General features: G+C 35.7%; 1 protein-coding gene across 1 annotated transcript in view; it reads right to left on the bottom strand.

Annotated features, from left to right (window-relative positions):
• Positions 1-12,603: 12,603 nt before the first annotated feature.
• Positions 12,604-14,183, bottom strand: part of LOC131641442 (PLASMODESMATA CALLOSE-BINDING PROTEIN 1-like) — a 1,978-nt gene continuing 398 nt past the window's right edge. The window contains exons 2-4 of the mRNA XM_058911736.1: positions 13,643-14,183; positions 13,497-13,533; positions 12,604-13,207 (exon numbers count right to left, since the gene is read on the bottom strand). The exon at positions 13,643-14,183 is cut by the window's right edge and continues 83 nt beyond it. Coding sequence (XP_058767719.1) covers positions 12,955-13,207; positions 13,497-13,533; positions 13,643-14,183 — 831 coding nt within the window. The 3' untranslated portion in view covers positions 12,604-12,954. The remainder of the gene's footprint in view (positions 13,208-13,496; positions 13,534-13,642) is intronic.

The following is a 14,183-nucleotide window of genomic DNA, read 5'->3' as shown; positions in this document are numbered from 1 at the left end:
AACACGCATGCTCATAAATGCAGTCAAAATGAGCAAAATAAAGTCCATTTACCAAAAAAAAAAATTAGAGTTAAATTTATAGCCATTAGATTAAACATCATAAAGCTAAATGAATAATTGAAACCAATATTGGAGATCTACAGTGGATTTAGAGTAAATTGCTTTGTTAAGATTATGGATTTTTATGTTGCAAAAGGAATAAATATGTAATGAATTTAAGATACTAGAGTGTTTGTATCTACCCCTAAGAATCGCACATGACAACCCCTAAGAAACGCACATGACGAACCCTAAGAATATTATATGACTCTTAAAGGGCACGTTGATGTGACGCTCCCAATAACTATATTCAATTGGATCATTCTGTTGGACCTTCATAGCAGCTTTGCTGGAACGGGCCATGCTCGACGGTGGGACAGCCACAGGCCCAGTCTAGAACACAAGCCCCCCAAGTAATTGCTCCTAGTCGAAGGAGTAATGACTTAGAGTCAGTTTTTATGTTGAGGAATACTAAGGAAATCCCAGAAGCACGTCGCGATGTAGGGTAGGGAGTTGTCGCGGATGTGCCCGACATTTTACTTGGTCAAGATAAGTTCCCAGTGCTGCAAGGGCCTGAGTACACACAAGCTCGTTGGGGAAGGCGCTGTAATGATGTGGATGAGGCATCGCGAACCATGTCAGGGAGATGGGCTCGAGTACGCACAAGCTCATTGTCGGAGGTGTTGTATGCCATGTCAAGGAGACGGTTTTCGCTGATGACAATTTCACTTGGCGACATCAACCTGAACAACGGAACTCTTCACAAGGGTCTGAGTACGCACAAGTTCATTGAATGGGTCGTAGTAAACCACATCAAGGAGACGTGATCGAGTATGCACAAGTTCATTGTTAGAGGCGTATGCCACGTCAAGGAGACAAGTTTCTGCTTGGATCTGGCATGTTGGAACGTGCTCGCAGGGAGCCCTGAGTTCGCACATGGTCGACCGTCATTTGGGCGTACATGCCAAGGAGATGGCACACTGCGAGATCGACCTTAGGACGTAAAATGTTTGATTGATCGTGTTGTGTCTAGGAATACAGAGTGTTGTCTTGGGAAGTTGAAATGTCAGAAATTTAATGCGCCGCGCGTGGCGGCTATTAAATGCGTCATTATGGGCTAGGGTAGCCTAGGGGGCTAGGCAATAATGAGTTATTTCGTGCTTCCCCATGTTGTGGGGTTTATGAAAGGAAACGAGGAGATCATTTGGAATATTTCCCAAGTCTTTTACCCCTTGCTTTGTTCTCACCACGCTCACAACCTTCTCGAAGTTCCTCTGCCTACCGTAACTTTTCCGCCGTCAAGGTTCTCCATTCTTCATCTCCCAAGTAATCTCACCTTTTCACCATATGTTAGTTTTACGACTTTACTCTTAGGATTTCTAGGTAGACTTAGGGCTTTTCGATGAAGTTCTTGGTGAGTTCGTGGATTTTCTATTGAGTTGGATGAATTTCCCAAGGAGATCTACGATTTTCTCGACGAGTTTTATTAATGCCCCGAGGAGACTCATGAATTCCTCGAGGATGTTTGTGAGTTTCCCGACGAAGCTTATGAGTTTTCCGGCAAAATTCATGAATACCCTGAGGAAGGTCATGGATGCCCCGAGGATGCTTATGAGTCCTCCAATGAGGTTCATAAATTCTGTGGGGAAGTTTATGGTTTGAGTGTTATGTTTGTTTTGAAATGATTTGTATGAATTTAAATTCTTTCATATCTTTTGCATTATTCGATGAAAATAAGTTGATTTAAAATTTTGATTGTAAATTGAATATTATTATTATTTGTGATTTTTTGTCAATTGACTATGAGGTATTATTGAATATCAACCTAATGATTGTGATTTTTTTATAAGTCAATGCTTCAGCAATTTTTTAGAGTTTTAAAATTATTCGAGATTTTAATTATTTGGTATTGATTAAAATATCGTTATAGAAATTTATAAAAAACTTTAAGAAATGGAAATTTGAAAATTTGAGTACTTTCCTTCATTTTAGTCATATGAATTTTATATATGATTTTTCCTATATGTAAATGAAAAATGTGTTTACTTGAACAAATCAATATTAAATTGTGAAAGAAAAAAGGCAACCATGAGGATTATTATAGAGAACAAAAGAGCTTGTGTTCACAAATCGGAGATCTGACAACGTGAAAATTATTAGTATGTTTGACTATGATATTTTAGATGTCGTATAAAAATTCTAATACATAATAAATAAAATATAATTATTTATGTTATTCAGTTTCAATTCAATATAACATTTTGAAAGACCACTCAAGTTATATTGTGATGTAAGACAATCATATAATATTTCAACAATAGGTTTTAAAAAGATCATTGGCATATAAGTTATTATCATTGAAACTGGAATATATACATATGGAATTTAAGTGCTCTGATATCATTGGCATACCAAGTTCCGAGTTACATGAGAAATATGTACTCTGACTTATGAACATTCACGAGCTCTAATACTTAAAGATCTAAGTGCTTTGATATCCGATGCTCTGATAAAAGTGAATACTTATAACAAGATCAAATAAAATACGAACAATGCTCAAAAAATCCTACTTGTCTGCTAAAGTCTTAAGTTTTAGATTCAGGGGGAGATTGTTTAACTTAGGTGGAGTCTTCCAAACAATGCTCAAATATGCCTTCCTTCTAAAATTTATAACTCTTTGACTCAGGGGTAGTCGGTACATCTTAGGGGAGTTTTCTCTATCTAAACTCTGATTTGTTTTTTTTTTGTGATATCATCCTTTAAAAATTGTTCATCAAAATACATGGTTCTGTCATCATAAAAAAGGGAAGATTGTTAGAACAAGATTTGGTTTTGCATTCAATCTTTAAGTTACGACGATAATAACACATATATTTGTTATGCAACAATTTTGTACTCTAATAGTTTCATAAGTGTGCAGATTCACTATTTTGGTTGATTAGGATTGTTGTCCAGAAAATCATCAGAATCAGTATCATCACACATTAGAAGAACTATTCATTTCAATTCTGAAGTGATATCACCAGTTCTGAAGAATGTTGAATTAATCATCAGAAAAATGATTTACAAATGTTTTGAAGTGAAGCTACTTTTCAAGATCAGAATTTAGCTCAGATACAGAGAGAAGAAACGTGGGATAAGACGTGTCTTGGATAGTGAGAATGTCAAGATAACTACTAGCACATGTATCCCTTGAGAATAGGAAGTCAACTGACCACCTTTTTACTAGGGGGACGACGACCTTTTCCAAGAAAGCCCTAAGAATATGGAATTATTATATATGAACCATCTCTCATGGGGATATGGACAACTTTCAAGTAACACTTACACACATTCAAACATCACTCAGAAAGCACTCCACTTTGAGTAACCCTAGCAACATCGCTCCAACCTCCCACCTGCAACCTAGCAGCGTTGGCCAACAGCAGGATATCTCACCTTATGTGAGTTGGTCCTTAAAATAACCTCAAAAACCACCGTACAAGGCTACTCGTCGTCCTGAGCTAACTCTCACCCATTCTTGTAATATACCTTGTTGGAATATATTATTTCTATTTGTACTATTTCCCTTTATTCTCCATTAAGGAAAGAATTAATATCATTATTGTATTACCATTATATATACCAGCCTAGAGCTGAGGAATAAAATACAACAACTTTTTACCATTCCTTTCAATATGGTATCAAGAGCTCTGGGTTAGGGTTTACTGTAAAGCTTCCACAACAGCTTCCGATTGACATACCCGTTTAATCCCCTATGGCGAATCACAACACGAATTGGCTCGCTCTAGGTTTTGCCTACACCGGATCCAATGATGGCGATGGCGGTGGCCGTGGTGATGGTGGTGACGGCGACGGCCACGGTAACGGTGGTCGTGAATTTCAGGCTAGTAATTCTGATCAAGGGCAGCAAATCTCTTCACCTCAGCTTCCACTCACTACAGAACAACTAGACAGACTGTACAAACTCCTTGAGTCTCCAACTCCTTCTTGCTCTATAGCAACAAAAGGTAATTCTGCATTTATTAGTGTCAGTCCCAGTCATACTTGGATAGTAGATTCAGGTGCCTCTGATCACATGACAGGTGAATCTATTTTTTTCTCTTCATATAGTCCATGTGCAGGTAACCAAAAAATAAAAATTGCAGATGGCTCTTTTTCATCCATTGTAGGTAAAGGGTCAGTTGTCTTGTCTCTAATGTTAACTCTGAAAAATGTCCTTCATGTTCCAAATTTATCATGTAATTTAATGTCCGTCTGTAAATTAGCCCAAGATATAAATTGTCAAACTAATTTTTTCCGATCTCACTGTGTCTTTCATGATTTGAACTCGGGGAAGATGATTGGCAGTGCTAAGGAGAGTGGAGGACTCTACTACCTTGACATTGGATCTGCATCACAACTACCTTAAAAAACAATAAGTTCCTGTTTTGAGTCTTTTTCTATTTTGAATAATAAAGATGACAACATTATGACATGGCATTTAAGATTAGGTCATCCTAGTTTTCGTTACTTAAAACACTTGTTTCCTAAGTTATTTCATAATAAGAACTTTTCTTCGTTTAAATGTGAAGCATGTGAGTTTGCAAAACATCATCGTTCCCAGTTTTCAATACAGCCTTATAAACCATCAAAACCTTTTTCTATTATTCACAGTGATGTTTGGGGCACTAACCGTACAAGTACACTCTCTCCCAAAAAATGGTTTATCACATTTATAGATGATCATACAAGAGTATGTTGGGTGTACTTGTTAAAGGGGAAATCAGATGTTTGTCAGGCTGTAAAGAATTTTTTTTACAATGGTGCATAATCAATTTCAAACAAATATCCAAGTCTTTAGAAGTGATAATGGCAGAGAATATTTTAACACTATCCTGGATGATTTTTTTCTAAAAAATGGGATTATACATCAAAGTTCATGTCCTAATACTCCTCAACAAAATGGAGTTGCCGAAAGGAAAAATAGACATTTATTGGAGGTTGCTAGAGCTTTACTTTTCACAAATAAAGTACCAAAATATTTGTGGGGCGAAACCATTTTAACAGCTGCATATTTAATTAATAGAATGCCCTCCAAAATTCTTAATTTTCAAACTCCGATTAATACTTTCAAAGAATGTTTTCATAGTTCTCGTGTTTTAACCGATTTGACATTAAAAATCTTTGGTTGCACAACTTTTGTTCATGAACATAAGAATGTTGGAAAACTTGAACCACGTGCTATAAAGTGTGTTTTTGTTGGATACTCCCCAACCCAAAAAGGATATAAATGTTTTGATCCAAAAACCAAAAAAATGTTTGTCACTATGAATGTTACATTCTTTGAAAATAAACCTTTTTTGATGACACTCATCAAGGGGGGATATAAAGGAAGACTTGTTTCAAATTGAGAACATGAGTTTTTTAAATAATTTATCTTTGCCTGTATCACAAAGTTCTGAGACTTATACTTCTGCACCAACAGAAAATGGCCATGATTTTTTATACAATCCTACTCCTGTTATAAGTAATGATCCTTGTGAATCTAGACCTACATTTTTTCATGTAGAAAACAATGAAATTCCTGAAAACAATGATAGTGATGATCTAATTGAAATGCCACAGAATAATGAGTCACTTTAGGAAAACAAGTTTGAATTAGGAAACGGGATTTGGAAAGGGAAGGTTTTTGTGAAAAAGAACCACAAAAGAATGGATGAGTCCACATCTCCACAATGTCAGGAATTTGAACCGGGGAATGATCAACCTCCTAATAATAGGAAAGGTAAGTCCATCTCTGTTTCTGAAAGTCGTATTTCGTATCCTGATATAGATGATCCTGTTGCCATTAGAAAACCTGTTAGATCGTGTACTAAACACCCCATGTCCAATTTTATATCATATTCAAATTTGTCTTCATCTCTGTCTGCCTTCACCTCAAAATTGTCTAGTGTAGAAATTCCAAAAAATGTACAGGTTGCTCTAGAAATTCCAAAGTGGAGGGAAGCTGTACTTGAGGAGATGAAAGCTCTAGAAAAGAACAAAACTTGGAGTGTTATGACACTACCGAACGACAAGAAGACAGTTGGATGCAAATGGGTGTTTACTGTGAAGTATAATTCAGATGGGTCAATTGAAAGGTACAAGGCTCACTTGGTGGCTAAAGGATTTATTCAGACCTATGGTATAGACTACTCAGAGACATTTGCTCCTGTTGCAAAACTCAACACTGTAAGAATTCTTTTATCTCTTGCTGCTAACCTGGATTGGCCCCTACATCAGTTAGATGTTAAGAATTCCTTTCTTAATGGCGATCTAGAAGAAGAAGTATACATGGACATTCCTCCTGACTTTGAAGACAAATTTGGATCAAATGTATGCAAATTAAATAAGTCTTTGTATGGATTAAAACAGTCTCCTAGAGCTTGGTTTGAAAAATTCACTCAGTCCATGAAGAAACAAGGGTACATTCAAGGACAGGCTGATCACACCTTATTCACAAAGTTCTCCCATGATGGGAAATTGGCTGCCCTGATTGTATATGTTGATGATATTGTCCTTACTGGAGACGATACAGTTGACATGGCAAGAGTAAAAGAGAAATTAGAAGTAGACTTTGAAATCAAGGACTTAGGATCCATGCGATATTTTCTTGGTATGGAGGTTGCTCGGTCAAAGAATGGTATTGTGGTTTCACAGCAGAAATACATTCTAGACTTATTGAAAGAAACAAGAATGAGTGGATGTCGTCCTGCAGATACCCCTATGGATCCTAATGCTAAACTTTGGGGAGAAGGTAGTGTTCCTGTTGACACTGAAAGATATCAGAGATTGGTTGGAAAACTGATTTATTTGTCACACACCCGACCTGATATTGCTTTCTCAGTTAGTGTAGTAAGTCAATTTATGCATTCTCCTTACGAGGAACATCTTGAGGTAGTCTACAGGATACTGAGATATTTGAAGGGAAAGCCTGGTAAAGGCTTACATTTTAAGAAAACTAGTGAAAGAAATGTGTCTATCTTCACGGATGCTGACTGGGCAGGCTCAGTCACAGATAGAATATCAACCTATGGATATTGTACCTATGTTTGGGGTTATCTTGTGACATGGAGGAGCAAGACACAATGAGTTGTAGCAAGAAGTAGTGCAGAAGCTGGGTTTAGAGCTATGTCTCAAGGTATTTGTGAAGGGTTATGGATCCTTAGAGTCCTAGAAGAACTTAAGATGAAAATTGAGCTTCCATTAAAATTATACTCTGACAGTAAAGCTTCCATTAGCATAACTCATAACCCAGTTCAACACGACAGAACCAACCATATTGAGATTGATCGACACTTCATAAAAGAGAAGTTAGATGCTGGAATCATATGTCTCCCTTTTGTGACTTCAAATCAGCAAACTGCGGATATCCTTACCAAAAGTTTGGCAAGACCAACCTTTGAGCATTAAATTGACAAGCTGGGCATGATAGATATCTATGCTCCAACTTGAGGGGGGGGGGGGGTTGGAATATATTATTTCTATCTGTATTATTTCCCTTTATTCTCCATTAAGGAAAGAATTAATATCATTATTGTATTACCATTATATATACCAGCCTAGAGCTGAGGAATAAAATACAACAACTTTTTACCATTCTTTTCAATATACCTACTATGGCTTTTGAGTATCCTTATGCTTTGCATGAGGAACAAACGCACACGTACTACTTTTGGCTGGTACAGTGACGCCCACCGTGGGATTCGGTAAAACTAACTTGGCCCACACTTTTAACTTATACCCTTCCATCTTATTTTCTTAAGAGATCATGGACAGGCACCATCTTCGGAGGTATCTCCATGAAAAGCCTCTCTAGGACTGCTCGCGAAGGTACGCGAGGCAGGTACTTGTCGCGAATGTCATATCCTCTAATTTTCCTGAGAACACTACAGGAGTAACTAGGATTGATATCGTTTTCTCCGAAGAGGATGCTCTAGACATCAATCCTTATGACAAAACAAACCAACAACAATTGTAAAAAATCAGCAGCTATAAAAGGTCCAACAACAACAAGAGTAGAAATTACAACAATAACAAAAAATCCATCTAAAGCGGTAAAAAGTCTAGATAAAACAATAGTAAAAATTTCAAAAACAACCATTAAAAGGCCAACATAAAGAATTAATTTAGTAATTTTTTTATTAAAGATAAAATTCTAAATCTATAACAATATTATACAATAATAATAATATATAATTTATCTTATATTTTTTTTGCAGAAATAACTAATATTTTTAAACTGGTTTATTTGAATATTTTAATAATAACAACAATAATAATAATAATAATAATAATATTATTTTATTGTTTAAGGTCATTTGTCTGGTTTCCATTGTTCTCTGTCCCACACATCAATTTTTTTGGTGTGATTTGTTGCGTTAGCAGCAAAAATAAGTTTTACAATTATCTTATCCACATAAACCAACAGTTTTAAAGAGCGTTCAACAACTTTTAAGATTTTAAGTAGAGAAAGGGTTGTTTACTGGCTGTTAAGCTTAAAAGTAAATAAAGTAAAATAAATGACAGAAAATAAAATGGAGATTTCAGTGTTAATAGTAAGAAAATTTGTTTAGGGTATATCTCGTTATTATATATCTATCATGCACACCCATAGATCAATAATATGCTCCTCTACTCAACTAATAATATTACCACATGTTACCCTCATTCGTATTTTTTTTGGTCTCCGTGTTGTGAGATCATTGTGTTACCTAATAGCTAATATCTCAAACTATTAACTAACACAAAGCATTAAGTCCCAAAAGTCGTAATGTGGCGATACTCCACACCGATCTTGTTACAATACACGTGGATATCAAACCTAATCATATGTTTAGGCATTAGTATCCAATAAATGATTATTTTTGGATTTAGTAATGACAAGCACCTTTCGACGTCGAGTCACACCATGAAAACAAGTTTTATGTTGCAAAGCTAAATGAAGCTTTACGATTAAAGAGTTATCAATATTACAATATAAGTAGAATTACTTAGAATGCCATGACCTATTTAGTACATGAATATAATGACTACATGACCTATTTGGTGTTTGAGATGACTTCTAACATTGCGAAGTTGGGTATGTTGAAACTGACTAGTGGTATTCTTGAAAAGATCAGAGAAGGTCAAAAGATAGATTTAGGATTAATCGAATGTTTAGTGCTGATCAATCAAGGTAAAGAAGAAGATTTAATAGTAGACAAGAATGAGATTATGAAATTCCGAGACAGAGTTTGTGTATAAGACTTGCCAGAGCTTAAAAATAGAATTCTAGAGGAAGGTCACATGATTAGTTTGAGAATTCATCCCACATGTACTAAAATGTATTAGGATATGAAGAAGATGTTTTAAAGGCCAGGTGTGAAGCGAGAAGTTGCTAAATTTTTGTTTTTTTGTTTGACTTGCCAAAAGTAGAAGATAGAGCATCAGAAGCTGTCTGGGTTGATGCAACTGTGGAAGTGGAAGTGGGATGACATTTCTATAGATTTTGTGATGAGTTTGCTGAGGACCTCAAAAGAAAGTGATTCGATTTGGGTTGTTGTGGATAGTTTGATTAAGTCGACTCATTTTATTCCGATAAAGACCGGTTATCCTTTGCAGAAGCTAACTAAGGTTTATATCGAGAAAATTGTTAATCTGCATGGAATTCCTTCGAGTATCATTTCAAATAGAGATCTGAGGTTCACGTCAAGGTTTTGGAAAAGTTTACAGGAAGCCTTGATAAATGAATTGAGGTTGAGTTTTGCTTACCATCTGTAGATGGACAATCAGATAGAGAGAACTATCCGGTCGTTAGAGGGTTTTTTGAGAGCTTGTGTTTTGGAGCAAAGAGGTAGCTGGGATACTAACTTGCCATTGATCGAGTTCACTTACAATAACAATTTCTATTCTAGTATTGGAATGGCTCCTTTTGAAGCTTTGTATGGTATGAGGTATAAGACGCTATGAATTAGGTGAAAGTGTTGTGCTTGGACTAAAGATCGTTCAACAAACTACTGAAAAAGTTAAGATGATTCAAGAGAAGATGAAAGCTTTGCAAAATAGACATAAGAATTATCATGATAAGAGAAGGAAATCACTTGAGCTCTAGGAAGGAGATCACGTGTTTTTGAGAGTCACTCCAGTGAATGGCGTTGGTCGTGCGTTGAAATCTCGAAAGCTCACGTGCATTTCATAGGTCCTTTATCAGATTTTGAAGAGAGTAGGAGAAGTAGCCTACAAAGTGTTAGAACAACATTTGGTTATGCAATATTATCTCTGAGTTTTGATGATAACAACAAGTATGTTTGTATGAAAAATTTTGGTACTCTAACATTTATTATTTTTGAGTATTTAACAAACAGGTTCTGATCTGATTCAAGGCGCTACCAATACATCAGAAGAATCCATGTTACGCTTCTGCGCTACAGAGGTTCTGTTGAACAGTAGTAAATCACTCCAGAAGGATATGAAGTATGTGTCTCTAATACGCTATCTAAAGAAACCAAGTTCTGAAGATCTGAAGACAAAGGTTCTAAAGAACAATCCGAATGCTGAAGACTTATGTTTCTAAAGATAAAGGGTACTGAAGACCAAGTGCTGAAGACTCTGAAGACGTAGTTCTGAAGACTCTGAAGACTTTAAGCTCTTAAGACCCCAGGTCTATTTTCTGTCTTCTAATTCATGTTTAGCAGAGCCTCTGAAGTCCAAGAAGAATGGAAGATAACATTTATGTAGTACATAGTACGTGGTAGAAACTGAATGATTCGCTCCACTACCATGAAAGGACGGACGCATCGTACGATCTTGTTCCAGAAATTCTCTTCAATGGATATATTATTTTATTTGGATATATAAAGGCTTGAAGACTAAAAGAGAAGGCTGCTAATTCACGCTCATTCATACATTCTTGAAAGACTGTTCATAAACTTTTCATTCTCTTTAAGTCTAGAATCTAAATGTACTGTTTACTCCAACTTGTGTAGAAGCATTTATTGTAAACAAACTTTCTTTCAAACTGTAGTTTGATCTATTCTTTAAGAGACCAGATTTCTTAAGAAGTCTAAGATTAGTGTGTCTTAGAGATTGTATGTTAGTCACTTGCAATTAGCTTGTGCATTGTAATAATCTTGATATTATTGGATTAAGATTTAAGACCTTGTTGATAAGGCGAAATCACCTTGGTGGGTAGATAAGCTTGATATTTTTCAAGTGAAGTAGTATAAACATACCTTGTTCTTTCCTTATTGCAAATCTATCTTTCTTATCAAGAATCAACTTCGTTTTAAAGGGAAAAATTTTGGTGTTAAAACCCTATTCAACCTCCCTTTCTAGTGTTTTTCGCACCTTTACAGAGATGGTATAATTTTAAGATTTTAAAATGGTCCATTAGAAAGGACTGAAAAAATTGAAAAATAAAGTGTTTCAAACGATTCTTCTAGAGTACTTGCATAAGGGAACAACCATTGAAACAAACTCAAGTTTTTTAAATCGATAAAAACTATATGAATGATAAATGCATTATAAAAATAAACATATTTGGTATATAATAATAAGAGACTGGTCTGTTATCCAAGCACATTCTTATCGGGATATTGGTGATGGATCAACATCAAATGTGTGACATACTATTGGGTTCCATCAAGAGTGTTGCTTGGTGGGGTTATCACACCTCCTTCAAATGACATCCAAATAGAGAAAGTTAATGATCTAACTAAAGATTATGGTGACTAGAATTTGGATTTGGTAGCAAAGATTTTCCCTAAAAACATCATTAATGAAATACTGATCCCCTAGACACAATAATGGAGAAGAAATATGCTAGTGGAGAGGAACCAGGAATGGAGATTACACAGTTGCTAGTGCATATGATGTGCTTCAAAATGATAACAATGGTACTGATTATGATCAGGACTGGAAGAGTATATGAAGATTAAAAACATCTAAGAGAGATTGATCTTTTATGTGGATGGTAAAGCATGATAGTCTTATCACCAATATTTGGCCTAGCAAAAATGAATCTTACTAATCCTTTATGCTAATAATACCCTGATTCTATTAAATCATTGATGCATGTCATTAGAGACTGCGAAGCTGCAAAAATTGTGTGGTGCTCCCTTGTTAGAGTAACTTGTTGGGATGTTTTTTGTGTGTGAAGGATTGCAGGAATGGATTCTGATGAATCATCTCTACATCTATATTTCTTACATAAGTCAAAATAATTGTGTGAGGATAATCTCTTGAGATGAAAAAACAATAAGCTAGTATTTTAACAAAATAATCAAATTAGATAAATGTAAAAAAAAAATATTCTTAATTCATTTAATAAAAACATTTAATTTTGTAAAGGTACAAAAGAAAAAAATTAAAAAAAATTAATGGTGTCTTGGTTTAATAAAAAAACAAACAAAACTATAAAGATTAGATTAGAAGCAGAGGCAGTGTGTGATATTGTTGTTCATGTTTTTGCTTCTGATTTGCTGTCCATTTCATTCCATATATTTTCTTTTACTTTTATAACTTATCTATGTAAACAAGTATGATATCTAAATGCTATTATGCTAAATTTGAATTTCCATGTTTCATTCAATATTATTGTAACTTTTTCCATGTATGCCTTTATCTGAAATAGATAATAATCTAATAATTTATTCTGTATATGAAATACTGTAAAAGAACTGTCTATAATAACCTATAAATCTGCTAAAACTAAGATGATACATTGATGCAAAGTAGTGTTGTGTATAGTACTGCTTTTATTTGCAAGAATTCGTATGACAAATATCGAACTTTGACTCTTCTTCCTTGAAATCTTGCAAAATCTGCTGAAAGACTGTGTGAATTCCCATCAAGGTCGAGATAATAATCCATCTTTTGTGTCTGACGTCTAACACGTGTTAGTGTCCAACTCTTTTAAATGTAACTTTGCAAATGAAGTGAAGCATAGAGGGTTGTAGCAAGTAGGAGTAGTAAGGAAAAAGAAGTAGAGGCGGCTATATTGGGACTACTTCCAGGCGGTGAACCATAGACCGATGATGATCCTCCATCTGGATCAGGCATTGTCATGCCTGGTGAAGACGGAGTCATCATAGTTGGTGAAGGTGGAGTCATAGTTGTTGGTGAAGGTGGAGTCATTGTAGTTGGTGGTGGATTTGGTGGACTCATGCTGCAATGCAAGAACAATACATATTAGAGGATCATGTTTTAAGCATAATTGAAAACAGAACCATCTCTGAGGGATGTACAAGATGAGCTACAACACATTACCTCGAATTTTTCATAATAAAATCATATACTTAAATACGGTCTCAAAATAAATAATAAAATCATATAATTAAATACGGTCTCAAAATAAATCTGTCATTGTTAAATCATATATAACCAACACAGAGTCTCTAAAAAAACTTAAGACGGTCCTGGATGAATATGATCATATGAATGCTAGAAATTCTCACCTTGTTTTGGAGGAAGAATAGTGGCAATTTCCATGACCTGAAACAATATACAAAACAACATGTTACTAGTTTTTGTTTGGATAAAACAACTCAATTGATGATGAGTTGATACTAAAGTTTCAATGTTGTATGAATGAACATCTTACTTGGATCTTTAGATGTAAGTGCTGCTACTCCTCCAAATACACAGCTTGTAGGTGCAGGATTCTTTTGATAATAATCATTGAAAGCATAAGAAGCATGATCTGCAAGTGTATTAGGGTCAAAACAAGTCCCTCCTTGTTGAATTTGCGAACAATCAGCACCATAGCCACAAGCATAATCAAGAGCTACTTTTAGAGTAGTCTCTGCAGCTGACGGGCTTGCAACACACCATTGACCACTACCACCACCACCACCACCGCCGCCAGATGATCCACTTGGGCCTGTTGGAGTAGTAGTTGGTGTTGTGGGAGTTACATTTGGGCTTGTTGGGCTTGAGTACGGATTCGTAGAGGCCGGTGGGTTTGAATATGGAGTTGTAGAGGCGGGCGGGTTTGAATATGGATTCGTTGGGCTTGTGTCGGGAGTCGTTGGGCTTGTGTCGGGAGTCGTAGGGTTTTGTCCTCCGGTACTTGTGTCCGGAGGTTGAGGAGATGTCGGGTTAACCGTTGGATAAGGATTTCCTGATCCGGGTGTTGTCGGGTT

The sequence above is a fragment of the Vicia villosa genome, unplaced genomic scaffold (genome assembly GCF_029867415.1).
Source record: "Vicia villosa cultivar HV-30 ecotype Madison, WI unplaced genomic scaffold, Vvil1.0 ctg.003754F_1_1, whole genome shotgun sequence".
NCBI classification, from domain to species: Eukaryota; Viridiplantae; Streptophyta; class Magnoliopsida; order Fabales; family Fabaceae; genus Vicia; species Vicia villosa.
Note: the sequence above shows the minus strand (reverse complement) of the source record. Positions and strands in the feature narration are given on the sequence as shown.